The sequence below is a fragment of the Ochotona curzoniae genome, unplaced genomic scaffold (assembly GCF_017591425.1).
Source record: "Ochotona curzoniae isolate NIBS_2020 unplaced genomic scaffold, NIBS_Ocur_1.0 contig_3520, whole genome shotgun sequence".
Classification (NCBI taxonomy): domain Eukaryota; kingdom Metazoa; phylum Chordata; class Mammalia; order Lagomorpha; family Ochotonidae; genus Ochotona; species Ochotona curzoniae.
This window is the reverse complement of record NW_024465894.1, coordinates 6,500,162-6,526,188: the sequence shown is the minus strand read 5'-3', so window position 1 is coordinate 6,526,188 and position 26,027 is coordinate 6,500,162. Positions and strand designations below refer to the sequence as shown.

Genomic DNA, 26,027 nt, shown 5'->3' with positions numbered 1-26,027 from the left:
GTATTTATTTCAATTGGAAATACAGATTTACGGAGTAATGAAGAGACAAAAATCTTCTGTCTGCTGGTTCACTGCATAAATGGCCACAATGACCAAAATCAAGGGGATCAGAAGCCAGGAGCTTCCTCTGCGCCGCCCACGCGGGTGCAGGGTCCCAAGGCTTTGGGCCATCCTCCACTATTTTTCCAGGCCATACACAGAGAGCTGGATGGGAAGTAGAGCAGCGGGGACACAAACTAGTGTCCATATGGGATCCCAGTGCTTGCAAGGGGAGGATTAGCCAAGTGAGCCATTGCACCAGGCCCTGGGTTTATCATTAATCCAAAGGATGTTCAGGATTTCCTGGCTAATGGGGTTGTGAAGCCGAGGGAACCTCAAACTTCAGGTTCTGACTTAGTCCACTTGCCCCCTCCCTACCAACTCAAGACTTTGCAGAGATTTCCGGTTGTAGCTTGGCAGGAGGGGGTCAGGGAGACCGAGGAAAGCAAGCTGAATCCTAGCCTTGGCTGCAAGCAACTTGCTGGAAGCTGTAGGCCAGTCAATCATTTGACACGCTGTTTGCAAAAACTACTCTGTTGGGCTCTTCTCATTTCCCAATTCCCCTGTAAATTCACAGAAATCTAGAACACCTTTGATGCAGTGACAAGCACCAACACTGCCCTGTGGTGTTGCTGGTTCGTGGGCTTGGCAGCTTCCTCAGTCTGCCACCTTCAGGGGAGCTCTTGCACGTCACCAGGATCCTCAACAGGTCCTGGTGCCAAGCTGCACCTGTCCTGCACTTCCGGTCCTCGTTGAGCTGCCAGGGTCTGGGCTCCCCAGTTGATCCCGAAGGCAGACGACGCAGTACAACCGTTTAGGAGCCTCTTCTCACCCCCCTAGGACTTTGGCATTTGACCAAAAACACAAAATTACGATCTCTGGAACACTTCCCTTTTTTATTTATTCTCAGCATTTTCGGCCACTGAGGAAGTTCCTGCCGCAGTCTAACCAGGAGGGGCCGGGGCGGGGGCGGCTCCAGAGTTCAGCTACCGGGCTCAGGTTTCGTTTTGATGCCTTCATTGGTTGCTGCCTCGTAACCTTGGTAACAGTGCCCGCCTACAAGTTGCCGGGCGATGATTGGTCCACAAATGCTAAGACCCGCAAGCAAACACCTCAGACCATTGGTCCGAGTCACCGCGAAGCTCGCGCCGTGGTTGGTGAGCGGCGAGGTCGATCAGGGTCGGGAGTAGGGTCAAATAGGGAGAAATGGCGGCGAAGCCAAGCTGTGGGTGAGTGATTTCTGTGTGAAATGTGAGGCGACCAAAACGCCCCAGTCAGCTGTTCCCAGAGGGGTGGAGGATTGGCCGCTCCGGCAACAGGAAAGTCAGACTTTCCCCGTCTCCTGCCCGGGTTAGAGGTGAGAGGTCAGAGGCCGCCTTCCTTGCCCAAGCCGGTCTTGGTCTTGCACAGGAACCGTGCCAAAGGCTCCGCTTCCCGCTCTTTACAGAATAACGGTGGGCAGTTCAGTTAGCCTCCGTTTCCCGTCTGTCAGGCGGGGATGATGGCCGACTTGGGGGTGGAATGGGAGAGCCGTGTCGTCTGCAGTGCCCGGCAGCGAGAGTCGTGCACGAGTTAACCCCGTGCCGTGATGGAAGGGACCGGGGCTCAGAGAGGGCTGTTGGATTGCTCAAGGTTGCACAGCAAGTTTGGGCCAGATTTGCAGTTCTCTTGGATTCCCTTATACCAAGACCACAATTTGTGAATATAAAGTGATATGTAAATACTCCAAATACTATTTATGGGGGCAGGGGGGAGACACAAATGGACCATAAACAGTTAATTGTAGCCTTCCCAAACATTTATAAATTCCCCAAGCACCCTGTCTGTGGCCGGCCTCTTAGCATCCCTCAGCTGTGGGGCCTGGGGTGTATCCTTGTCCCCGGCGTGCCTGCCCGTAGCCCAGCGATGATGCACAGCACGCGTCCTCTGGGTGGATCCTTGACCCGCCATGCTCCTGTTGTCTTCCTTCAGCCTCTGCTCTTCTCCACAGGCCCATCTCGGGGATCCAGTCTGCAAACTCCAGTTGAGCCTCTTAAGCCTCAGTTTACACCCCCCACCCCCTGGAGAGCCCTCCCACCAGAAAAGCCTGCCATCTGCCCCTCCCCATGGCCTTGATGGTGCTGAATGGAGTCCTGCTCAAGGACCCCAGCCAGCCGGCCCTGCTGCAGCACGTCGGCAAGACGGCCCAGCTGGACACCTTCAGCTACCAGAGCTGCGCCATGCGAGAGGTCTTTGCCCACTTCCCAGAAGTCTTGTTCATCCACCGCACCTACAACCCCAGGGGCAAGGTGCTGTACACTTTCCTGGTGGATGGGCCCCGGGTACAGCTGCAGGGACCCCTGGCCCGGGCTGTCTACTTTGCCATTCCAGCCCGGGAAGATGCTGAAGGCCTGGCCCAGATGTTCCAGGTGTTCAAGGCATTCAACCCAGCATGGGAGAGAGTCTGCACCATCCTGGTGGACCCGCACTGGAGCACACCACTGCCCACCCTCGCCATGGAGTTCCCCACGGCGGAGATCCTGCTCTCGGCCTTCCACGTCTGCAAGTTCCTGCAGGGCAAGTTCTACCAGCTGTTCCTCGAGCAGCCAGTGGAGAAGCTGCTGCTGAGCTCCCTGCAGAACACCATGTGCTCCGCCACGGCTGGCAACCTGAGGAAACTGTCGGCCCTCCTCAGCAAGTGCATCCCGCCGGCCCGGCTGCCAGAGCTGCATCCTCACTGGCTGCTCAACGACCGCATCTGGCTGGCCCACCGCTGGAGGAGCCGGGCCGAGAGCGGCCGCTACTTCCAGAGCCTCGAGGTCACCACCCGCCTCCTCAGCCGCTGCTTTGGCACCGTGGCATCTGAGAAGCAAGGCCTGGCCTCTCTCTTCCAGTACATGCAGAACTCAGGGAGCAAGGCAGACCTCGGCATTAGCCCTAGTGCCCAGAACAGCTGTACCCCGACAGATGCCAGCCCTCAGAATCCCAAAGCAGAGCAGGTGGTGGAAGCCCGCATCCAGCTCTCCCTTGATGCCATCTGCGTGGGACCCGCAGCCCAGCTGTGCCTGGGCGAGCTTGCCGTGGTCCAGAAATCCATGCACCTCATCAGCTCGGGCTCAGAGAAGATCAGCATACAGATCCTGGAGGACACGCACAAGGTACAGCCTCACCCCCCGGCCAGCTGCAGCTGCTACTTCAACCAGACCTTCCACCTGCCCTGCCGCCACATCCTCGCCATGCTCAGTGCCCGCCACCAGGTGCTCCAGCCCCACATGCTGCCGGCCCAGTGGACAGCAGGCTGCGCCACTGGTCTGGACAGCATCGTGGGCAGCAGATGGAGCGAGGCCCTGGACAAGCACCTGGCGGTGACCCTTCTCACCGAGGAGGTGGGGCGGCTCCTACAACACTGCAGCAAGGAGGAGTTCGAACTGCGGTACAGCACCCTTCGGGAGCTGGCTGACAGCTGGATTGGCCCCTACGAGCAGGTCCAGCTCTGATCACTCCCAACTCCCCAAGATGCTCGGGCTGGTGCCCCACAGGCACCCTCCCTCCCTCGGTTCAACTTCCCACTCTGTCCAATGAATCAGCAGGAGCCCCCTAGTAAGTATTTGAGACTTTTACCGGCCACATGCAGTCTCCTGTATATTCTTGAGTTGGCCTTTTCATAAGAGGAACAGAAACATTCTTCAAAAATTGTAACAAACACGGGTAGCCCCTGAGAAAAACCATGAGGCAGTATGGCTCTGTGCTGGGCTTGCTAATAGTCCTAAGCTACTCCTCTGATCCACGTCCCCCAAGGGATGGGGGCCTAGGAGCTTTCCCACAGAGGAAAGCCCCTCGGAAGGCCAGGCTCCCAGCAGTGTTTCCCGCCCTTGCCCTGTTATGGAACTAATAAAGTTGAATGTTGCATCTTACAACACCCAGCTAGTGTTTTTTGTTTTGTAGAATGAAAGTTTAGCATATGTTAAGGGAAGAACAGTTTGGAACAGGACACATGAGAATCCTGCTTCTTTCCCGACCTTGTGTTTTGAGGCACCATTCCACCTCTACCAGCTGGGGGACTTTGGATAGGTCACCCCGCTAAGCCTCAGTGTGTTTATCTGTGAAAACAGAGATGCCCCACAGGGTAGGTGAGATGAATGATGGAGCAGCTGTTGCACTTGACCCACAGCCCATAACAGAGTGTGCCTGGGCCCAAGTCCTTGTTCAGATTCCCACATCAGGTTTGTGCCCACACACAGCTCGAGAGGCAGCAGGGGAGCGCTTGGGTCATTGGCACTCATATGGGAGACCTGGATTGAGTTCCAAGTTCCTCGCATCTGCCTGAGCTGGTCCTGACATGTGGGCATTTGAGAGACAAACCAGCAGGTGGGTGATTTCCCTCTCTTGTCTCTTTTATAAAAATATGTGATGGGCTAGCCACCCAGCTGGGGTTCAACTTCCTACTCTTTGTCCCACTAGCTGCTTTCAACTGCCTAGGAGGAAACCTCACACTGTCTAGGACTTCATACCGCTGGTCACAGCAGAAATCTCTTCTTGGTGGGATCAGCAGAAGCTTCATGCAGTCTAGGCCCTCAGGAAAGCTGGAAGTTGTCAGAGTGGCTCAACTGCCTACCAGGTCCCCATCCCTGTTAGGCCCTCCCGAAACCCCCGTTCCCAAAAACCATACGGAGAAGCCACCCTGTGGGTCTGGTGCTATTTCATCCAGCTATAAGCAGGAGCCAGGAGGCTGGCCGTCACTAGGGGCATCTGCCCAGGGGGTGCATGGATATGCACCTGTTCCCGCCACACCCCTCCACAGCTCCCTCTGGCTCTGGGTGAGCCATCATGAAAGCCTGGGCTGCCCGGATCAGGTCTTCTTCCCGCAGGCCTGGCACAGGCACCGTGGGGATGCCGGCGATCATCATGGCCAGGGTGAGGATACAGATGTCAGGCTGGGAGTCAGCCTCCTTACCCCCGGCCTCAGAGGGCACGGGCAGAGCCCCTGGCGACAGCCCACACAGCAGCAGGGGCCTAGGCCAGTTGGGGCCGTGGAGCTGGGCAGCTCTGCTTCGGGAGCCACCATCCTCCCAGCCCAAGCTCTCGGGCTGCCTCAGGTGAGGGGATGTGTGGCAGTATCGGCTGGACTCCTTCCTCCACGGCAACATCTCCCAGCCAGTTCCCCTAGGGAAGCCCCTGGCTTCAGGTGCTGCCAGGGCCGGGCCCCAGGCTTGGGCAGCAGGTGTCACCTGCTCAGCCTTCTGGCTTAGCAGGCCTAGTTGGCCAGGAGCCACCACCATGGGCTCAGCAGGACTATAGAGCCCAAGGGATGAGGCTGAAGGAGCGGCCCCACCTGCAAAGATAGGAGGGAGATGGAATGTTATTCTTGGTCTCCTTGCCAGGGAAGCCACAAGGGAGCAAGAAGAGCAATTAAGAGCAGCCCAGGAGGCCTGCACCTGCACCAAGGCTAGGATCTCAGTGTTGCTCATATCCGCACCCCTAGCTCCTGGCAGCAGGTAATGGAGAAGTGTTTGTTAAATGAATGACTGAGAGAGTGAGTAAGCAGGTAGTTACTGATTGACCAGGGCTTTTCCAAGTGAACTGGAAATGTTCCCACGGGGTACGGCAGAAGACCGCCCCCCAGTCCCAGGCCACAACTTTCCCCCTCTCCAGTTCTGGGAACCCCTCACTCACCTTGACCAGAAACAAGAAGACCTGGATGAGTTTGTGGAGACATGAAGTAGGACATGACTTCCACAAGCCCTTGTTTGTGAGGGAATATTTATCTGCCTCCTGTGCCACTTCCTGCATCCTTCTAGAATGCCACCTCATAGACCCTCCCCTTTACACCTGGACCTACCTCACTGCATTGACCTGTGCATTCTAGAACCTGTCTCTGACAATGGCAGGAGCTTCAAAGAGCCCCAGGCCAGAATTGGGGGTGTTCTAGATTCTTGGCATATCCGGACTTGACCAAGTCTACCAGATGCTCATTGGTCAGATGCGAGAGATGAGGAACTGAGAGCTTGAAGTAAGATCCCATACATGGGAGAAAATGAGAAGGGCCAAAGGAAGAGAAGGGGAGTGCTTTGTGCCCAGTGAGGCATGCACTCTGTGCCCAGTGAGGCATGCACTCTGGGTGGCCTCCCTAGGCCTGAGTTTCCCAGCACAAAAGGAAATGGCTGATCTAGAACATGGCTTCTGCAGTTACTCTCTGCGGGAGCTTTAAGAAATCCTGGGGTAATAATTTCCACAACCCTATAGCCCAGCCCTTGTTGCAGACATTTGGGGAAGTGAAACAGTAGATGGAAGATCTAGGTCTCTGCCTTTCAGGCAAAATGAGCACAACTTTCTAAATGTAAAAAATACAATCATGGGGGCAGTGCACTGGCTCAACTGGTTAATCCTCTGTCAATAAGCACCAGCATATGATATGGGTGTCGATTCGTTTCCAAGCTGCAACACTTCCTGTCCAGCTCCTTGCTTGTGGCCAGAGAAAGCAGTGGAGGGTGGCTCAAGCCCTTGGGACCATGCACCCATATCGGAGACCTGAAAAGCTCCTGGCTTCTGGCTTCAGATTGGGTCAGCTCAGCTCTAGCCATTGCAGCCATCTAGGGAGTGAGCCAGTGGATGGAAGATCTTTCTGTCTCTCCTTCTCTCAGTAAAGCTGATTTGCCTTTCCAATAAAAATAAGTAAATCTTAGTAAGAAAAAACATTAGAAAGAGAAGAAAGGAAGGAAGCCTGATGGCTGCCTCATCCCAGGCCAATTAGATTGTGACAAAGGGAAGACTAGCTCAAGTGACCCCATAATAGGAAGCAAGAGTAACTCCCATCTTAACACTCTGGGGGACCCCAGCCCCATTTGGTTTCTGAGAACTGCCCCAGCACGACATTAACAGATCATGAGATTTGTAATTGTTATTCCTGCAGTTACGCACCCCTCCTTTCATCATGCCATTGGCTTCTGTAAAAAGCTTGCTACAGCTTGAAAACTGCTTCTTCCTGCCTTGACTGCTCTCTGCTATTGGTTGATAGATGACCAGACGCCATAGCCAGCCGTAACATCCTGCAGACCTGGGTTCAAAAGGATGGGGTTTAAGCATTTAAAAACCCTTGACTTCAGCGGCTTGGGGCGCAGTCTATCAGTGTCTTGTTGCGTGGCTGCCATCCCAGCTGGTAAATAAAGGCTCCATATATCAACATCTTTGTGTCTGGCGTGGTCTATGATTAACCTCACAAGATCAGAATCCCAGTGTCAGATCCAGGTAAGAGAATTAAAAAAAAAAAAAGATGTGTTTATTTATCCATGTCTCTATTTATTTGTTCATTAAAAAGCAGAGATGCTGGGTCACATCCCAAGTGGTCACAACAGCCAGGGTTGTTCCAGGTGGAAGCCAGGAATCTGGAACTTCATCTGGATGTCCTAAGTGGGTGCAGAAGTCCAAGCCCTTGGGCCAATTTCTAGTGCTTCTTGGGTGCATTAGCAGGGAACTAGATTGGAAGTGGAACAGCCAGAACTCAAAATGACATCCAAATGAGATGTGGGCATTGCAGGTGGTGGTGGCCTGAGAAACTGTGCCACAACACCAGCCCCCAGGTGCTGAGATTCCTGGGAGATGACTGTGTGTGCCTGAACTGAAACTTCTGTTCTAGAAAAATGCTTCTCGACTCAAGGCCCAATCCCTCAATAAATTAAAAGAATCTTGGGATGAGGCCTGGCATTGGCATTCTGAATTTTCTACCAGGCTAATGAGAGTGGCCAGGTCAGGAACCACTGGCCTGGATGATGTCTGAACAGCTCTTGGGGCCAGTGCTGTGGGGTAGCCGGTAAAGGAGCCGCCTACAGCCCCAGCATTCCAGATGAGCACTAGTTGGAGTCCCAGCTACTCTACTTCCGATTCAACTTCCTGCTGATGTGCCTGGGAAAGCAATGCAAGATGGCTCAAGTCCTTGGGCCCCTGCATCAACATGGAAGACCAGATGAAGCTCCTGGCTTCTGGCCTCAGACTGGCCCAGTTCTAGCCATTGTACTCATTTGGGAAGTAAACCAGTAGATGGAAGATCTCTCTGTCTCTCCTTTCTCTTTAACTTTGCCTTTCAAATAAATAAATAAACTTTAACAACAACAACAACAACAACAAAATGCTCTCTAGCTCTGACCTGCCAACCCACATGGATTCTAGAAGATTCTAGAAGTGCCTCTCATGAGTTACAGGGGCAAGGAGATCCTGCAAGGATCAGAGAGCATCAGCATTGGCCGTGCTTATTTCTGGGCCAGCAGCCACATGCTCAGCAGCTTCCTCCTGCAGGCCTTCACTCATACTTGCAGAAGTCCTTGAGTCCCTTGGGCAAGTGGAGCCCATCGATGGCCAGCCGGTGCACCACACTCCTCTGGATCACCAGGCGGCACAGCGTCTGCAGGGACGGCACTGCGGAGAGAAGGGCATCGCTGGGACATTCAGAGAGACCCCCAGAGGTTGGGTCTGGGGACCCACTCTGCCACTCGTGTGGGTATGTCTTTACCTGCTCTGTTCCATAGCGGACCCAGGCAGCTGAGATACAAGCATCTCTTGAAAGCCTTCACAACACCACAGCCCCATGTCTGTTATAAACCCAGCACAATGCCTCCCCACCCCCTGTCACATGGCAGCTTCTGGGGAGAAGGGTGGCGTGGCTGTTTTTGCCTGTGCAAGCACATGACAAGTTCTATTTGGCTGAATTCAAGAACCACCCTCAGAGGTATAAACAGAGGCTGGGGGAAGAGAGGGCACAGGAGGGAAGCTATCATGACCCAGGACAAAGAAGCTCCCTATCTTGGGGTTTATGACACTTGTCAAACTGACATGCCCAACCAGGTTGCACTTTCCTAAAGAAAGAGCATACAGTTTCTCTAAGAGGCCCAAGAGCTCAAAATCTGCTTAGAAGCCAAAACTGGAAGGGAACTTGCAGGGTTTGGTAATCCATCTGCCCAGATGGCTCTTCTGTGGCCAGGGCCAGCAGCGACTGGTGCAAAGAGCACAAGCAGAGGGACTACCTGAAGCCACATATGCCCAACAGGAGCTCACACTGGGCAGACAGACCCAGGCCTGGCCAGTTCCCAGCAGGTGCCCGTTCCCACACTGGCCCAGGAGGGGTCACTATCTGGACGGAGCAGGATACCTACGGCCATATTCGAGCTGGACCAGGCGCACACTCTTGGTGGAGGCAAACACGTCCACCACCGCGTAGAGGGGCTGGGCAGCCGGCAGCCCCCTGGCGCTGGGACCCATGTCCTCACCGTTGATGACGATGTGCATGTCGGCGGTGCCATCCCGGCGTGGGCAGAAGAGGACGCCCAGGCGACTGCGGCGCGCTGTGGGAGGCAGCACGTTCAGCTCATAGAGCTGATCCAACAGGTGGCTGTAGAGCCCGGGCCGGCTGCGGCCCACCAGACGGTCCCGCGGAATGCGAAACTGCTCAATGCGCAGATAAGGCTCCACCAGGATTGGGGGTCGGCTGGGAGCCACCACCTCAACCCCAGACTGGCCTTCCCGGGGCACACGATTGTGGTGGCGTGTAATGGCGAAGACCCAGGTGTGGCCAAGGCTGACCAGATCGGGCAGCGAGAACTCGGGCACCACGGCCAGACTGGCAGGGTCCAGCGCAGTCAGGCCCAGGCGCAGATGCCCGCACCAGCCCAGCTCTTTCTCTTCAATCTCCACCAGGAACACCTGGCCCGGGGCCAGGGGCTCACGACTGAAACACACGCCGTGGGCGAAGCTCTCCACGCGCGTGGCCCGCGTCCCGGAGGGGTCCACGCGAATGTTGGCGCCGTGCACCTGGTGGAAGCGGGTGGGAGGCGGCTCTGGGCGCGCAGGTCCCCAGGGCGCATCGGACTGCACCGGCTCCGAGGCAGCAGCCATGTCTTGGCCACGAGGCCGGAGGCTGGGCGCCGGGGGCTATTTTTGGGTGGCGGGTGACAGCCGGGAGAAACCACGAAAGGCATTCCCCCTTCCCCTCCCCCCGCACTCACATCCCCAAGGCTGCGCCCGGGGGTCCTAGCGCTGCTAGCCCAGCCCAGACCGCCTAGGTCCCAAGCCTGGGAGGCTGGAGGAACCCAGCTGGTCCACACCCAGGTCATCTGATCGCAGGCGCCTAGGCTTCGGCCTTCGAGGCCCCAAGGACCTTGACCCAACATTGCCCCACCCTCCCCACCCCCCATGAACCAAAGCAAAATACCCGAGACAGGCTGTCACGTGAGGCCGGCGCCCACGTGACTGCAAGTACACATGATCGCCAGTGTCCGGGAGCCGCCTGGAGAGCGAGGACGTGAGGGACCCGAGGTGAGGGGTGGGGGGCTCCAGAGGCCGATGGGGGGGTCCCCGAGCCCCAGATCCGCAGGCGGTGGCCAGGGGATGGGGAGCGGCCGTGGCGCCACCTGCTTCTCCCTCGCTCCCAAGCGGGTGGCGGCGCGGAAGCGCGGAGCAGCCGAGGGGCCAGTCCGCCACCGGCATCCGCCGCTTCCTCCTGCAGATGGCCCGAGCCGCGCTGTCGCCGCCACCGCTGCTGCTGCTGCTGCTGTTGTTGCTCGCCTCCTGTGTGCCCCGAACCCTGGCAGCTCCAGACGAAGATGAGATCGAGTGCCTGCCGGGGCTGGCCAAGCAGCCGGCTTTCCGCCAGTACTCTGGCTACCTGCGAGCCTCTGAGTCTAAGCATTTCCACTACTGGTGAGGGTGGGTCTGGGAGGGGTAGTGCCAAGCTCACCCGGGAGACCCTGGGTATGTGCAGGATGGAGGGGTAGTGGGGGCAGCTGTGGGGGTCGCTCCTCCAGGATCAACCCTTCTCCCGCTACTCACACACACACACACACACCTTCCCCAGGTTTGTGGAGTCCCAGAAGGACCCCAAGAGCAGCCCAGTGGTGCTTTGGCTGAACGGGGGTCCCGGCTGCAGTTCCCTGGATGGACTCCTCACAGAGCACGGCCCCTTTCTGGTAAGTGACCCAGGGGAGCGACTCCAACTTTCCGAAAGGATTTCCTTTTTGTTGGTTGACTCTGCCTCCCCTTCTTGCCCTGCCAGGGTGGGGGGCTTCCCATACATTAAGGGACTTTTGGGACCTCCTCAGCCCTCCGTTTTCCTTTCAGATCCAGCCGGATGGTGTCACCCTGAAATACAACCCCTATTCTTGGAACTTGGTATGGTCTGAGCTGCGAGGGGTAATTTGGGAAGACAGTATTCTGGTTCCAGGATCCCTGACCTTATCACCTCCTCTCCTCTAGATTGCAAACGTGCTGTACATTGAGTCCCCAGCCGGGGTGGGCTTCTCCTACTCAGATGACAAGCTTTATGCAACCAATGACACTGAGGTGCGGTACTGGGTACTCAACCCCCTGCCCGGCTCTGCGGGTTCTCCCAGGGACGGGTTACCTATTGATCACAGGACCTTGGAGCCTGTGCTTGGCACTGTCCCAGGCTGTGTTGCACTGAGGTCACTCACGCTTGTACAAGCAGAGTAATCCCCTCCGAGGGCGAGCAAAGCCTTACTGACAACCTGCGTCCTGCTGCCCCCAGGTTGCCCAGAACAACTACGAGGCCCTCAAAGATTTCTTCCGCCTCTTTCCTGAGTACAAGGACAACAAACTTTTCCTGACGGGGGAGAGCTATGCTGGCATATACATCCCCACCCTGGCAGTGCTGGTCATGGAGGACTCCAGCATGAACCTGCAGGTGCCAGGGGCCGAAAGGGAGCTGCAGCCCTGTGATCCATGCCCCATCATGCTCTCCTAGCACCAGCAGCCCTGTCTCTGCTTGCCTTTCTCTCACCCCAGGAAGCTCCCCTGCAGGCTGCCAGCTCACCTTCCCACCCATCCACCCCCTCAAACCACCTGGGCTTTTAACATGCCAATTGCAAGGGGGCTGGGTGCGAGTCCCGGGAGGCCCCACCCATGCCCTCCCTCCAGGGGAGCTGAGCATCCTGGATGTGTCACAGGGGCTGGCCGTGGGCAATGGACTCTCCTCCTATGAGCAGAATGACAACTCGTTGGTCTATTTCGCCTACTACCATGGCCTTCTGGGGAACAGGTATGGAAACAGGAGAGTTGGGCAACCTTCGCGGGTGGGGCCGCCCAGCATGTGAACCTGTAACATCCCTAGCCCTGCCCTGGGTTGTGAGCGGAAGGTGGGGGCCGGATGTGACAGAGTTAGAGGTCACTTCCCAAGGGGCCAGGGAGGGTGAGTAAGGTCTAGTCCTCCAGGACGGTGTGTTAGGCAGCTGCAATTAGAGACCTGCCTAGTACGCCGCACCCCATGTGTGACAATCCTGCTTGACTTGAGCTCAGGAGGGGGCAGGTGAAATGGTCACCTCTGCCCACCTTGGTCCCACGCACTTTTCTCTTTGCTCTCCTATAGGCTCTGGTCTTCCCTCCAGACCCACTGCTGTTCTCAAAATAAGTGTAACTTCTACGACAACAAAGACCCAGAATGTGTGACCAGTGTAAGCTTCTGCCCTCGCTTGGCGCTGGCTCTACCATCCCAGCCCTGGCAACGGGACCACATCCCTGCCTCCCCAGCCCTTCTCTCCCCAATTGCTTCCTTACCCTGCACCCTTCAGCAGGCAGCTGGATGTGCTCAGGGACACGTGTCCACACATACACTCCCACCACCACCACGTGCAGAGGCAGGGAGGCAATGAGAGGGGCAGGAAGAATTCCTTGTTTTCTCAGACCCCAAGGAGGTACCCACTAAATCAGGTCCACCTGGATTATTTAATCCACATGCTTGTCCTTCATGGGAGATGGTAGCATATTCCCATTTTCCAGATGAGGAAACTGAGGGTGAGCCTGTCAAAGTCACAGGGCTGGGTAGTAATGGGACTTCCTGTCCTGGGAGATTCCTTCCTCCGAACCTCAAGTTTTCCTCCCTGTGAGGATGATGCGAGAGATGGAGACCAAGAGCACTGGATCTTGGGGCGGGGAGGACAGGAACCTGTAAAACCAGGCGCCTGGGTATGTTGCAGCTTCAGGAAGTGTCCCGCATCGTGGGCAACTCGGGCCTCAACATCTATAACCTCTACGCCCCCTGTGCCGGCGGGGTGCCCGGTCACGTCAGGTAGGTGTGGCCCTGCATCCCTCAAGCCCTGCCTTAGGCCCAGCCACAGCCCCAGCATCCTTCTGCTTGTCTCGCTTGCAGGTATGAGAAGGACAGCCTTGTGATCCAGGATCTAGGCAACCTCTTCACTCGCCTACCACTCAAGCGGACGTGGCATCAGGTGCGGGAAGGGGCCCGGCCTTACTCCCCAGGGCCTGCGGAAGGCCAAGGCGGGGAAGCCAGGCCCGAGTCTGATTCCTCTCTGTACCTCCCAGCTGCTGCTGCGAACTGGGGACAAAGTGCACATGGATCCTCCCTGCACCAATACCACTGCTGCCTCCACCTACCTCAACAACCCTTATGTGCGCAAGGCGCTCCACATCCCGGAGCAGGTGCCCACCTGGGACATGTGCAAGTAAGGGTCTGGCCACTCAGGACCACCTGCCCCCCCCATATAGGCAGCAACACAGCAGCCTCTGGTTCAGGTTCCTGGGGCGGGGGGGATGGCATGTGGCCAGTCAGCCCATGAAAACTCAGGGTTGTATAGGATGTTTCCTGTGCCGCCTTCTGCTCATTCACTTTTCAGTGGCCACACCAGTGGTCCATATCCACTGCATTCTGTTATCAGAGACTGCCCCAGCCCCGGCCACCCAGGTCTCTGCACGAGTAGAGGTCTCTATGGCACCTGACACAGCAGGGGCCACCGAGGTCACTTCTGACTGGTCAGCACCCATGCTGTGCCCTGCTACCATACCATAATCTGGGGTTCTCTTGCTTGCTGGCTCCTAGTGCCAGCTGCATCCCTATTGCCATAACAACCAGCATACCAGCACTGCAGCCTAGACAGGTGACACCCTCAGAAGAGAGAGGGTCTAAGCTGTGGACTCCTTCCCTTCCCCTCCTGTTCCTCCTGGCAGCTTGTTGGTGAACATACAGTACCGCCGCCTCTACCAGAGCATGAAAGACCAATACCTGAAGCTGCTCAACTCACAGGTGCCAGCGGGGCGGGGCAGCATAGCTGGCAGGGGAGGGGTCCCCTTAGAGTTCCACTCAGGACATAGGAAGCTGAGACTGCCAAGTGCTGAAGTCACCTGCCCGAGATCTGTGGTCAGGGGATCAGGACATGAACTTGGTTCCTGCCCCATGGTGGTCTCCTGTAGCAGGTCAGGGGGTCTGCATCAGCCAAGGAACCTTTAGGGTGAGAAGAATGGGATCTTGTCCTGGATGGGCAAAGGGAGATGCAGGTGGGTCCAGTTTTCCCACCTGTAAACTGGGGATAGAAATGAGATCTGCTTTCCACTGCATGCTTGTGTCAGCAAACAGACTTTCCTGCTTCCTTCAGACTCCCCCAGGGTGAGGGCTGGGCCCAGGACATGGCTGTGGCCTCAGCTTATCCCAGACCCCTCACTCTGGCCATTCCAGAAGTATCAGATCCTGTTGTACAATGGAGATGTGGACATGGCCTGCAATTTCCTGGGGGATGAGTGGTTTGTGGATTCCCTGAACCAGAAGGTAAGAGAGGAGGAAGATGAGGGTGAGGCAGGGGCTGGAGCAGGTGTGTGTGGCCCTAGCCCACTGTGGGCAGAACTCGAGAGGGGCTGCTAGTACCCGAGGGGGGTGGGGAGGGGGCGGGGAGGGGGACATGGCCGGCAGCTGTGGGCGGAGTTGAGGGCTATGACGGGTGTTTGTGGTGGAGCAGATGGAGGTACAGCGCCGGCCATGGCTGGTGGACTACGGGGAGAGTGGGGAGCAGATCGCCGGCTTCGTGAAGGAGTTCTCCCACATTGCCTTTCTCACCATCAAGGTAGAACCGGGTCATGGGGGCAGGATGGGGATAGAGGAGGGGGCTGGGCAGGATAAAGGGTTTAAGGTAAAGGCGGCGTCCGTGGGCATGGGGTCAAACTTGGAGGGATGGCATGCTGGGCAGGGCATCTCACGCAATGCTTCTCCCCAGGGCGCTGGACACATGGTTCCCACCGACAAGCCCCAGGCTGCCTTCACCATGTTCTCCCGTTTCCTGAACAGACAGCCCTACTGAGGCCACTGGAACAACCCTCACCCTCCCCACACGCCATACCTCACCCACCACTGCCCGGCCACAACCCCCATAGCCTCGCCCCGCTAAGAATGCCAGTAGGGAGGGTCTCCTTTATGCAAAATGCCCCTGTGGGGCATGTCCCAGCCTTCTGGAATGATCAGCGTGCACACATACACACACACACACACACACACACACACACACACACACACACACACACACACACACACACACACACACTTCCCTTGGCCCCAAACATCCTGCATTGCCCCCGCCATGGGTGGGGCCAGGTAGCACTTGATTCCCACAAGGGTTGCCCTACCTGGGGTGCCTGGCCCTGCCCCTCCCTGCTCAACAGTGCCCTCCTGGAGTACATCCCAGGAATCAAAGCAGAGCTCAGGATGGCCCACCAGGAGGGCGTGGACCAAGTGTAATTGATGGACCGACTGGCAATGGAATTAAACTGGATACAGCTTGGAAGCCTTCCTTGTTTGTGGCCCTGGAGGTTAGCGGGGATGCTAGGGGCTGTAAGCCAGGGGCATAGAGGGAGGGGGCTGCTGTGGGCTCAGGCAGCTGCTGTGGATGTGTTAAGGCTCCTTGGGTGCAGCAGGCTGATTCTTGTCAATCACCTCACGCAGTCCTTTGGCGAAGAAGAGGTCAGCCCCGATGGTGAGGAAGCCCTGTGCAGGGGAACAGGGAGAACAATCTCGTTGCTTTGTGTGGTACCTTGGAGGCTGAAGTTTAGCCAAAGTCTTTGGCCTTGGGGGTTTCTCAAGTCTAGAGGGGGAGAGCAAGCAAGCAAGCAAGCAAGCAGCAAAGCGGTTCTCCTATCTTGGTGCAGGGAGGCTAAACAAGAGACTTGAGGAGTACAGAATGAACATCCAAGGAAGGCTTCCTGCAGGAGGTGACTCTCAGCTAAGATCTGAGAGATTAGTAGGTGTTATGGGAGTGTGCTGAGAAAATTGTCCTCAGGAGATGCATGGTTGGTGTAAAGGGCCATGGGACGGACAGGAGGGGCAGGCAGGCAGGGCAGGGCTAGAGTCAGGAACTGCAGAGGGGTGCGGCCCAACCACCTTCCCCAGCAGCCCCCCACTCACCGCGTGGTTGGTGACCACCTCGTGCACAAAGTCGATGCCCTCGGGGATGGGGATCTGCACGCCACGCCAAGTACGCTCTGTGGGTGGGAGCAGCTGGTTCAGCCTGGGTCCTTGCCAGTTCACCCCTCCTCAACTCCCCCTGCACCCCCAGCCCTACCATTGAGCAAGGGCATCACCCCGAGCTGCAGCATGGTCTTCAGGGGGGCCTGGAGCGGGATCAGCTGCAGGTGGAGGACACAGGGTGGCAAGGGGGCTTGGCTTGCCTCAGCCACCCACCCCATCCCCAGCCCTAGCCCACCACCCTTCCGAACTCACAGCCAGGGACTCCAGGGCAGACTGGTTCGAGTAGATTCGGAATCTGCAGGAGAGACATGAGGCTGGTAGGCACAACAACTGGACCCCCTTCTTGAGGCTGCCCGTGCTGAGCTCTCAGGGTCTCCTGCCCTACCCCACCCCAGGCTGCTGTTTATTTGGGGTTTGTTAAGCACCTCTAATGCCTAGCTTTGGCACATGGCTTTGCAAGTGGAATTTATTTCAAGCAACAAAACTCACAGGGGCTTACTTCCTGTCACATAGGAAGTATTCTTTTTTTCATCTAGAAGTTATTAAATTATTTTCAAAGACCAGCTGATGTGGTCCTCATTGCAGCTCTAAAAAGCAGGCACGTGTCTCGCTAGCAGGTGAGATGCTCTGATCCTGCATCCGAGGACCAGAGTTTGATACTTAGTCCCACACAGCTCCTAACTCCTGCTTCCTGCTCATGCACACCAGGGAAGCAGCAGTGATGGCTCATGCGAATGAGCTCCTGTCACCCACGTGAGACCCAAATTGGGGTCATGGCTCCCAGCTTTGGCCCTGGCCCTGGCCACTAGAGTGTTTGGGGAGTAAATGAGTGGCTCTGCTTCTGAAATATTGTTTAAGCAAACACTCTCACGATTTGCACTTTGTACATGAGAGACTCAGTAAGAGGCCCAAGGTCACACAACTGGAAAGTTATCCAAGCCTCGCTCTAGTATCCAGGCTCTTAGCCAACAGTGGCCCTGGAACTTTCTGGGTAACATAACTTTATGGATCTGTGCTATGGAACTTGCTAGCCCTGCGTGGCTTAGTGCAGCTGAGGAATTTCATGGTGATTATTTACAACATAAATAGTTGCCATGGTTGGAGTTGCAGTCCCTGTGGTGCGCCTGGCACCTGCTGGAGGCCAGGTATAGGACCACACAACAGCACTGCTCCTAGTGGCCAGGCTGTTCTCATCCTATTGGCTGTGTGGCTACAGGCCTCTCACTTAACTTTGTGGGACACACACCCTGCTTGCTAACCCCCGGGATGTAGGAGAACGTGAAGGAACAAGACGGGCCAGCTCGCGGATGGTGAGGGTCCGCCCGGGATCCCCGTGCAGCTGCTTACTTGTGCAGGTCCAACTTTATGCGCAGCGCCTTCCCCTGGAGGGCCATCTTCGCACTCAGCCCCAAGTCCTGCGGGCAACCGAGAGGGGACTGTGACTGACCCACAAGGTCCCATAAGCCTCCCCATCCCAGCTGCCGGCCTCCCTCTGTGGCTCCACACCATGACCATGCTGGACAGCTGGACTTCAAGCTGGTTGGGTGGGACCAGGGCGATGGTGAGGCTGGCTGTGACAGAGATGGTGGTGCCTGAGGGCTTGATGGTGCAGCGCGGTGGGGTGGTGGCGTACAGCTCCACCTTGAGCGGCGAGTTCATCACTGCAGGGCTCTGTGGGTAGCAGGGCAGGCCATGGAGCCTGGCTCAGCTTCCAGGTGAGCCCAGGTGCTGAAAGACTGACCCTCTGGGAGCTCAGAGATGGAGAAACTGTCTTGCCAACAAGTCTCTCCCTTCTTGTTTGCCTCCATTTGCAACCTCGATTTCCCTGGGCGTCCCCAACCCCTGGCACCTCTTCCTGGAAGCTGCTTGGCTGCTTCTCAGATCTGGGGGTAGGAGTGCCATGAGAGCCGAGTGCTTGGCACTCAAACCTCAGAACGGTCCTCGGTTTTGAGAGAGGAAAATGGAGGCAGCGAGGCACCAAGTAGCTCTCCAAGGTCATGTGAATAGTTGCCTGCAGAACTGAACTCAGGTGGTCTGGCAACAAAGTCCACACCCTTAGCCTCTGGGCTAGAGGTTTGACCATGACCATGGGGACCACAGCAGTTCCGGCCTATCCACATATGCTCTGTCCCAGGGATTGTTCTATCTGAAGATATTAATTCCTTTAATCTTGATGACAAGCTTTGGAGCTTGTACTGCGTGTACGAGAAAGCCAATGTGACCTGGAGCCAGAGGTTCAAATCCCAGCTCACCCATTTACGACATGATACCAGGGACGAGCTTTTGCATGTGGGTGGGAATGCTTAGCTCCCACTGCCTTCCTTATTAAACAAGCAGAGAAATGTATTCCGTATTAAAACCCTGGCACTCGTCCAGCCTGCCTTCATGCACATCTTCACAAGGAGTGCCCCTCACTGCCTGGAGGCAAACTTCACAAGATGAAGACCATGGTCACAAGCAAAGGGCCAGTTCTCTGCCCTATCCAAGGCTGCTGCCAGGAGGCGAGACCCTCCAGCCCCAGCCCCATGCCTGTCCCCTGCCAGAGCTCACCAAGAAGATGCTCCCAAAGTAGGTGGCTCTCAGCAGCATGTCCAGGTCGTGGGGTACCTGTGCAGGGGGGTTGGGAGCAAAGCAGGATCACTGAATCTCCATCATCAAGCATGGTGTGGGGGGTCCCCCTCGACTGTCCCCCAAGCAGGCCATCAAGTACCTTGTCCCCCACCAGCGACAGCTTCAATGCCCCTGCCCGGAAGTAGCTCTCCATGGCTGAGTCAAAGAAAAACTCGGAGAAGGCCACGTACACCATCCGCTCCTGCTCCTGCAGCTGGGGCTCCACCGCCCGATTGAGGAGGCTCCAGTTGCCCTCGGCCAGGGGGAAGAAGGCTCCCTGGGGTTGGGGCATTAGAGTGGGCGTCAGGGCAGACTGGCTCAGACCCACAGTTGCCTCTCAGCCCTGTGCTGGGCGCTGGCCGGGGGGTGGGATGGTGGTGCACTGAGGGGTGGAAGATTGCAAGGAAGCAGTCCTGGAGAAAGACTGGAGAATGGAGCATCAGGAAAGGCTTTGTGGAAGAGGTGGCTTTGGGATGGACACTGGATGGCAGCGGGGTTAGCTGCTGTAGGCCCACACCATGATGACACTCTTCGGGTGCTCTGGAAGCCTGGTCTTAGATCAACTCCTTCAGCCCACAGCCACTTCGAAGAGGTGGGCTCCCTGGCTGATATGGTGTAGTTTATATGTTGGGAAGCAGGAACTGAAAGACTAAACCACTTGTGTAAGGTCCTACAGCCAATCGGTGGCAGAGCCGGGATTTGAATTTGAGACATTGTAACTCCAGATTTGTGTCCTGGAGTTCCACACTCCACTGGGAAGAGCAAAACTGATGCCCCAGGTTAGCTGTGTAGCCTTGGGCAGGTGAAATAATTTCTCCGGTAAGAATTCCCTTCCTTGAGAGGCCGACCGTGGGAATCCAACTCCCAGGGTGGTGGGAGGATGCAGTGGGTTTGTGTGCACACAGCTTCACAACCGGCTCCTCCAAGGCAGATGACGGGGAGAGACCATGCGTGAGCCAAGGCTCTGGGATGGGAAGGAGGGGCAGGTTTGCAAGAGGGGAGCTGCAGAGATGAAGGATAGTGTGAGGAAGGTGGAACCAGCTAAGGCTAACAAAGCACCAATGCCAGACCTGGGAAGTTGAACTTGGCTTTGTGTGCACTGGGAAGCCACCCAGCCTCAGCAGTAAGAGGGACCTCATAAGAGCATAACTTTGGCAAGGTGAAAATGAACAGCTTAAAGGAGGAAGGAATCTGATTGGGGGAGGGGTAACACACACATGCGCACACGCTCAGGCATGCACCCGCGCCAGCCTGGGAAGCTCACCCGGAACTCCATGTCCAGGTTACTGCTGGACACCACGGGATCCTTCAGGAGGGAATAGTCGATGCCAACGAGCTCATCCACAGGGCTACGCACTGCAGGGAAGGGAGCTAGTCACTCTGCCACCCTACGTGGCACTGGCCAGCGTGCTGGGTCTCAGGGGCTTCAGCCGTAAGATGGGGACTCATCCCCCACAGCGTTGTGAGAAATATTGGATTCAGTGAGTGCCTGAAGTGTAGCAAGCACTCATCACCTGTTACGGCTGATCGCTCTCACTAAGCCAGATGGACAAAGAGTCTTCCCCTTCCTCGGTGTGCCCTTCATCCTGCTTCCCTGCCCATGCCTGTTGGGCAAGAGGTCATGTCCAAGGAGCATGGCATTCCTGCCATCAGCACCTGTTAAGTGCCCATTTCCAGGACCTTGGGGATAATCCACAGAGCAATCCCTAGGGGGAGCCATTGCCAACGTCAGAAAGACACCCAAGGCCGGGCAAATACTTACCTAAGGTCACAGGATAAGCCTGCAGCAGAGGCTGCGTGTGTATCCTGAACTACTCCAAGCTACATGGTCCCTGTGCACCCAGCAGCTCCCCTGCCCCATCACCACACCTGCTCCAGAAACCTGACCCCACCAAGGCACACTCACCGGGTACAGTGTCCAGGAGGGAGTTGAGCAGGACTGTGCCTGCATGGAAGAGCACAGGACAGATCTGGAACATGTGGGCCCAGAGTCAGCGCCAGTGCGCCAAGGGAGGGCATGCCCTCTCCACCTCCCCCACCTCGTGCTTCCTGACTGGCATCTGCCCACACCTGCTGGTTGAGGAGGAAGCGGATCCCTGAAGTGATGAATGTGGAGAAGAACTCATACAGCCTCCTGTGAGCAGACAGGGGCGGGGTGAACCCAGCTCCCACCCCAAGCCCTGGAGAAGACGCACTTAGGGGAGGGGGTGTCCAAGTGGGGCTGCCTCCGCCTGATACCCAGCCTCCAGCATGGTAGTGCCCCTTGCTAACCTGATTCTATCAAGAACTCTCCTCACTCACTCCCTTTTCCTATCGGCCCAGTGAATCCACTTGTGGCTCCCCAGAGCTGCTCAGCATTCGCCCCCATCCGCAGACCCCCAATCTTCCTACCCTGTGCTTCCCTGCCAGGGTCCAGGGGCTGCCTTCTCATATCCCTCTCCTCTGAACCCCTGGCCAATCCCATGACCCCCCTCTCCTGGCCTTGACAAGCGTTTTGTCTCTTTGGCCAGCCTCTAGATTCCTTCCTGAACCCGTGAGGAGGGCCTCACATCCGCTTTGCTGGAGAAACAGAACACTGACAGTAAGTACATTAACAGCACGTGATAAGCTCTCTTCCCTGCCTCTCAGAGCTGGCACCAAGTCCTTTCTCAACCCAGAGCACGGGACGAGGACCATCGCTCTTCCTGTTACCGAGAGCTGTCACCGATCCCTCCGAGTGCCTAGCCCTGAGATAAGCACCTCTCACAGGCCCGGTACTGGTCTAAGTACTTCTCTGTACATTAGTACTAATAAGCCTCAGCATGACTGTAATACCGTCCACCAGCAGAGATGAAGTACAGAACTTGAGCGACTTGCTCAAGCTCACACAGCCGGCTACAGGTGGAGCTGAGCTGGACCCAACCTACTGTGCTAGGCCAATGGGCTGCAGGACTCCCAGGGCCAGGGGCGGGGGGCACTGGGACTCGCAGCTTACTTGAAGGTCCCCTCAAAGGCCGTGTGCATTCTGGAGACGGAAGCCAGGCAGGAGACGTCGGACACTTTCATGCGGCCAGCGAGATCCTGGGAGAGCTGCAGCCCGGTGCGGATGGACACACCCTCGGCCGAAGCGTCGATGTAGCCCCCATCATATCTGCCCAAGAGGTAGTCGGTCACTCCAGCTGGGAGCTGGAGCCCTCACTAACTACTTCCAGCTCCTTAAGTTTTACTTGTGCCATTTACTGGGCAGCTATGGAACCCTGTTATCAGGGTCTGACTAGGACTGTACCTATTGTATAGCCCCACAGCACCGCCACTGCCCCCCCATCCACCCTCCCCTTCCCCCAAGGGTGCTGGATCCTTACAAGAACCAGTAAAGAAGTTGCCTTTGGAAGCGCAGCCCGAAGGAGGCATTGGTGATCTGTAGTGTCAGCTCCTGTTGCGGCTGGAAGTGGAGCTCGGAAGAGCTGAGCTGCAGCTCCGTGACCTTCACACTGCAGGAGGCCCTGGGGTCAGGTCAAGCGCCACCAAGGGGCACCCCATACCAAGCCTCCAGGCCTGGGGCAGCTGGGGTGGGTACAATGAATTCTTCCATTACCCTTCAAGGACCCAACATGGATTTGGGGCTCAGAGAGGGGGGGATTCCCCTGGCCCAAATGTGGAAGATGAGCTTCACCCCATCTCTTGGAAGTTTGGTTGCCTGCATTCCCTCACTCCTTCTTCTTGAGGTTGCTGTCGCTGTCATTTAACCAAATCTCATAAATCTAACGGGGCCAGTTCCCCCATTTCCAGTCCTCAGCCACTCCTCCCAGTAGCTCCATCCAATGGCCTCAACTCCACTCTCCATCGGCAAGCTCCTTTTCCCTGCATACCCTTTCGGTGCTCTTAGACTATGGTAGTCTCAGTTCACTGGTCCTGCCTTCTCCTAGGTCCCACCCACATGCCCTAGGCCACGCCCACCTCCCTGACCCCGCCTATGCTGGGGGGCTTGGCCTTTCTCCTTTCGGCTCCTTCCAGCCTCCCAAGTCCCGCCTCAAAGACCTAGCTACATCTCCTACCACGTTCTGCCGACCCGTAAGGCTGTTCCAAGCCCCGAGTCCAGTCCCACCCCTCAAGTCCTGCCCCAGACCCCGAAGCCCCGCCCCACGCTGCTAAGCCCCGCCCCAGACCCGAGGCCCCGCCCTCCAAACAGCCAGTCCCGCCCCAGACCCCGAAGCTCCGCCCCCGGGAGCCGCTTACTCGGAGATGTTGTAGTAGAACGGGCCCTCTCTCCCGCTCAGGTCCGGGATGGTGATGGTCTCCAGCTCTTGCTCCAGAAAGCGCAGCCCCTCCTGCTTCACTGAGGCCGCAGCGAGGCTCTGAGCTGCGGGCGGCTCCCTTTGCCAGGGGGCTCCCACCCCAGCCGCCCCCCTGGCGCCGGTCCTTACCCAGCTCCAGCGCCTCGGAGGTGATGCGGATCTTGCAGCCAGGGATCTCGGCGTGAGCACCTGCCAGCAGCGCTAGGAGGACGGCTCCGAAGAACAGGGCCATGGCGAGTGGACCTGGGGTTGGGGTGGAGGTTCACTGGAAGCCACCCTGGGGCGTCCAGCTGGGAGAGAGCTCTAGCTCGGGGCTGTTACCCTGAGTGGAGAATTTGGAGCCGATAATCCTGGCTCCATTTGGCAGATGCGGAGACTGAGGCTCCGCGAGAGGCGATGCGACTGGGCGATTTGGGGCGCAGGGAGAGGGTGTTCTCTCTTCCCTGGTGCAACCGCCGCGTGAGCAGTCCGACCTCCGCTCCCCGGGCAGCCTCCCCTTGCCTCTCGCGGCGGCCGGGTGGAGGCTTGCACGCCGCCATGGCAACCGCTGCACGCGCATTCCTGGGGGGCGGCTCGCGGTCTCCTAGGTCCGGGGAGAGGGGCTCCCGGGTCCTAAGGCCTCCCCTCGGGGATCTATCCCCCCCCACACACACACACACCAGCTCAGCCCATCCCTTCTGACCCCAGGGCCAGGCACGGTGAGGCCCCCAACTCACTTAACGATGAAAGCTGGGCTGGGGTGCGGCGTGGTGCCTGTGGCCGGTGGGCAGCGAAGGGGTTCCGGGCCGCGGGCTCTGGCGCGCAGCGCGCCTCCAGCCGACTTTATAAAGCCGGTCCTCCGCGACCCCCCTCCTCTCTCCCGGGGACTGGGAGGGGACGGGGCGGGACGCTGGCGGTCGGGAGAGTGCCAAGCGCCCAACAGAGCCCCGTGACAAACCTGACTGCTGTGGAGACAAGTGGGGGACCCGAGTCCAGCAAGAACGAGGGAGGGGCCGCAGCAGGCCCTCCCAAACCAAGCAGAGCTGCTAACCCCCGGACCTGGGCGGAAATGGCAATCTCCCGCCTGTCCCTGCGTGACCGCGAGTGAGTCGCTCTGCCACCGGCCCCACTACTTCTAGACTTCTCCTTGCTTTGGGAAGGCATGTTTAGAGAGGGGTGGGGGATCCTTAAGGACCCAGAGACCTTTCCTAGCTTGAAGAAGCAAGACCCAGCAGGTGCTGCCGGCCCAGGAAGGCCCCAGGTGCCTGGAGTGCCCCCAGGGACTGGCCAGTCAATCCCACATTGTGGAACCTTTTGCTAACCCTTGGAGCTGGAAGCTCCCCATCAGCAGCCTATAGAGTGGGGCACATGGTGTGAGCTTCTTGAGAAAGAAAATAGGCAGGCAGGTGGCCACCTCAGCCTGATTTGCCCCAGGCCCTTCCTATCTGGAAGCTTTCTGGGAACGCCTTCAATCCCAGGTAAACCAGGACACTTGGTCACTAAAACCTAATTCAGCTTTTCTTTTTCTTCCCAAGATTTGTTTTAGGAGTTGACATGGTGGCTGAACAGGCTTATCCTCCACCTGCAAGCACTAGCCTATATATGGCCACTGGTTCATGTCCCAGATGCTCCATTCCCCATCCAGCTCCCTGCTTGTGGTCTGGGAAAGCAGTAGAGGACAGCCCAAAGCCTTAGAACTCCGCACCTGAGAGACCCAGAAGCAGCTCTGGCTCCTGGCTTCGGATTGGGTCAGCTTAGCTCTGGCCATTGCAGACATTTGGGGAGTGAGTCAGTGGATGGAAGACTTCTCTCTCTCTCTCTGCCTCTTCTTTCTGTAAATCTGCCTTTCCGATGAAAATAAAACATGTCTTTTTAAAATTTGTAGTGAAAAAGTAAATTTACAGAGAGGAGAGACAGAGGGAGATTGGCACCTGCTGGTTCACTCCCCAAGTGACCTCAATAGCCACAGCTAACTGATCTGAAGCCAGGAACTTCTTCCAGGTCTCTTATGTGGATGCAGAGCCCCAAACACGGGGTGGGGGGGGGGTGGGGGATCCTCCGCTGCCCCAGGCCATAAGCAGGAAGCTGGGTGGGAAGCAGAGCAGCCAGGACAGAAACCGTTGCCCATTTGGGATGCCACTAGAGCATCCACCCCAGCTTACTTCAGTTTTTAAGCTGCCTGTTGAACGGGAACTGCTGTGAAGTCTGGTAGGAAATGAGAGGCGGAGAGACCCTCGGGGTTGCTGCTGGGGGCTTCCCTCGGCTGTGGGTAGATCTCAGACCAGTAGGTTGTACAGCCCAGATGATCACAGCTTTGATTGTCTGCGAGGCCAACATTCCCTTCCACGGAAGCTGGTGTAGAACCCTGGGCCCTCCCACAAGTGTTTGGAGCCCCATCTCCTCAGCAAGGGAAGGCCAAATGTGCAACATGTCATGGCATAGGTTCACCATGAGTGCCACCTACGTGCTAGCTGTCCGGATCAAGGCCCCAGAGCCCAAGCAAAGCCGGAAGGGTGTATGCTGGTTGCAGACAAAGTGCTGAAGTGCGCAAGGCCAGGGCAGGAAATAAGCCTGAGCCTTTGAACTTGAGTAACCCCCCTTGAGCTTGGCCCAGGCAGGAAACCTGGTGGGGGGCAGCTTGCTTTAATCTCAGGGAAGAAGTGAAAGCTCCATCTTTGCATCATTTTTATCTCTTAAAGCATCTGGTCCTCTGCCTTCCCCACCACAGCCCCAGGAAGCTCCCAAGTGCGGCTGTGTGCCCCACTTCCCATCCAGCTCCCTGCTTGGGGCCTGGAAATACAGTCAACAGCCCAAAGCCTTGGGACCATCCCTCCCATGTGGGGGACCCAGAAGAGGCACCTGGCTTTGGATTGGCACAGCTCCAGCCGTTGCAGTCAACTGAG

At 57.1% G+C, this 26,027-nt stretch overlaps 5 protein-coding genes across 8 annotated transcripts; 2 read left to right on the top strand and 3 right to left on the bottom strand.

The window, feature by feature from the left end:
• Positions 1-1,201: 1,201 nt before the first annotated feature.
• Positions 1,202-3,820, top strand: ZSWIM1 (zinc finger SWIM-type containing 1). Its single transcript, XM_040981402.1, has 2 exons — positions 1,202-1,268; positions 2,030-3,820. Exon 2 carries the CDS (start codon positions 2,145-2,147, stop codon positions 3,513-3,515), a length of 1,371 nt encoding a protein of 456 aa, XP_040837336.1. The 5' UTR covers positions 1,202-1,268; positions 2,030-2,144; the 3' UTR covers positions 3,516-3,820.
• A 937-nt stretch (positions 3,821-4,757) lies between these two features.
• Positions 4,758-5,846, bottom strand: SPATA25 (spermatogenesis associated 25). The gene is made up of 2 exons (XM_040981066.1): positions 5,692-5,846; positions 4,758-5,350 (listed from the first exon to the last, which is right to left on the bottom strand). Exons 1-2 carry the CDS (start codon positions 5,744-5,746, stop codon positions 4,758-4,760), a joined length of 648 nt encoding a protein of 215 aa, XP_040837000.1. The 5' UTR covers positions 5,747-5,846.
• A 1,447-nt stretch (positions 5,847-7,293) lies between these two features.
• Positions 7,294-10,062, bottom strand: NEURL2 (neuralized E3 ubiquitin protein ligase 2). Its single transcript, XM_040981065.1, has 2 exons — positions 9,162-10,062; positions 7,294-8,427 (listed from the first exon to the last, which is right to left on the bottom strand). The coding sequence occupies exons 1-2, from the start codon at positions 9,898-9,900 to the stop codon at positions 8,312-8,314; spliced, it is 855 nt and encodes a 284-aa protein (XP_040836999.1). The 5' UTR covers positions 9,901-10,062; the 3' UTR covers positions 7,294-8,311.
• A 192-nt stretch (positions 10,063-10,254) lies between these two features.
• Positions 10,255-15,311, top strand: CTSA (cathepsin A). 3 transcript variants are annotated; one of them, XM_040981399.1, is made up of 15 exons: positions 10,255-10,320; positions 10,511-10,704; positions 10,859-10,970; positions 11,122-11,172; positions 11,257-11,343; positions 11,549-11,704; positions 11,967-12,058; positions 12,386-12,470; positions 12,993-13,084; positions 13,166-13,244; positions 13,339-13,478; positions 13,981-14,056; positions 14,486-14,575; positions 14,763-14,867; positions 15,018-15,311. In XM_040981399.1, exons 1-15 carry the CDS (start codon positions 10,267-10,269, stop codon positions 15,099-15,101), a joined length of 1,497 nt encoding a protein of 498 aa, XP_040837333.1. In that variant the 5' UTR covers positions 10,255-10,266; the 3' UTR covers positions 15,102-15,311. The 3 variants fall into 3 exon arrangements, with proteins under 3 accessions (XP_040837333.1, XP_040837335.1, XP_040837334.1); XM_040981400.1 differs by lacking the exon at positions 10,255-10,320 and adding an exon at positions 10,340-10,374; XM_040981401.1 differs by lacking the exon at positions 11,122-11,172.
• A 204-nt stretch (positions 15,312-15,515) lies between these two features.
• LOC121157293 (phospholipid transfer protein) lies at positions 15,516-23,927 on the bottom strand. Of its 2 annotated transcripts, none has more exons than XM_040981398.1 (16): positions 23,862-23,927; positions 23,275-23,388; positions 23,087-23,186; positions 22,213-22,341; positions 21,846-22,001; positions 20,942-21,005; positions 20,778-20,841; positions 20,136-20,227; positions 18,972-19,148; positions 18,812-18,868; positions 17,768-17,932; positions 17,609-17,676; positions 16,514-16,556; positions 16,356-16,419; positions 16,199-16,275; positions 15,516-15,781 (listed from the first exon to the last, which is right to left on the bottom strand). In XM_040981398.1, exons 2-16 carry the CDS (start codon positions 23,375-23,377, stop codon positions 15,689-15,691), a joined length of 1,452 nt encoding a protein of 483 aa, XP_040837332.1. In that variant the 5' UTR covers positions 23,378-23,388; positions 23,862-23,927; the 3' UTR covers positions 15,516-15,688. The 2 variants fall into 2 exon arrangements, with proteins under 2 accessions (XP_040837332.1, XP_040837331.1); XM_040981397.1 differs by lacking the exon at positions 23,862-23,927 and adding an exon at positions 23,467-23,773.
• Between the last annotated feature and the right edge of the window lie 2,100 nt (positions 23,928-26,027).

What these genes read in the sequence shown, in the direction of transcription:
- ZSWIM1 (XM_040981402.1), top strand. Translation starts at nt 2,145, where the DNA reads ATGGCCTTGATGGTGCTGAATGGAGTCCTGCTCAAGGACCCCAGCCAG.
- NEURL2 (XM_040981065.1), bottom strand. Translation starts at nt 9,900, where the DNA reads ATGGCTGCTGCCTCGGAGCCGGTGCAGTCCGATGCGCCCTGGGGACCT. An exon ending in GGTCCAGCTCGAATATGGCC is followed by an intron (nt 8,428 to 9,161) that starts GTAGGTATCCTG and finishes TTCTCTCCGCAG; the next exon opens with TGCCGTCCCTGCAGACGCTG.
- SPATA25 (XM_040981066.1), bottom strand. Translation starts at nt 5,746, where the DNA reads ATGTCCTACTTCATGTCTCCACAAACTCATCCAGGTCTTCTTGTTTCT. An exon ending in TCTTCTTGTTTCTGGTCAAG is followed by an intron (nt 5,351 to 5,691) that starts GTGAGTGAGGGG and finishes CTATCTTTGCAG; the next exon opens with GTGGGGCCGCTCCTTCAGCC.
- CTSA (XM_040981399.1), top strand. Translation starts at nt 10,267, where the DNA reads ATGATCGCCAGTGTCCGGGAGCCGCCTGGAGAGCGAGGACGTGAGGGA. An exon ending in ACCCAGAATGTGTGACCAGT is followed by an intron (nt 12,471 to 12,992) that starts GTAAGCTTCTGC and finishes GGTATGTTGCAG; the next exon opens with CTTCAGGAAGTGTCCCGCAT. An exon ending in CCCACCTGGGACATGTGCAA is followed by an intron (nt 13,479 to 13,980) that starts GTAAGGGTCTGG and finishes TCCTCCTGGCAG; the next exon opens with CTTGTTGGTGAACATACAGT.
- LOC121157293 (XM_040981397.1), bottom strand. Translation starts at nt 23,704, where the DNA reads ATGCGCGTGCAGCGGTTGCCATGGCGGCGTGCAAGCCTCCACCCGGCC. An exon ending in CTCCAAATTCTCCACTCAGG is followed by an intron (nt 23,389 to 23,466) that starts GTAACAGCCCCG and finishes CCCCAACCCCAG; the next exon opens with GTCCACTCGCCATGGCCCTG. An exon ending in ACCTGGACATGGAGTTCCGG is followed by an intron (nt 19,149 to 20,135) that starts GTGAGCTTCCCA and finishes CCCCAACCCCAG; the next exon opens with GGAGCCTTCTTCCCCCTGGC.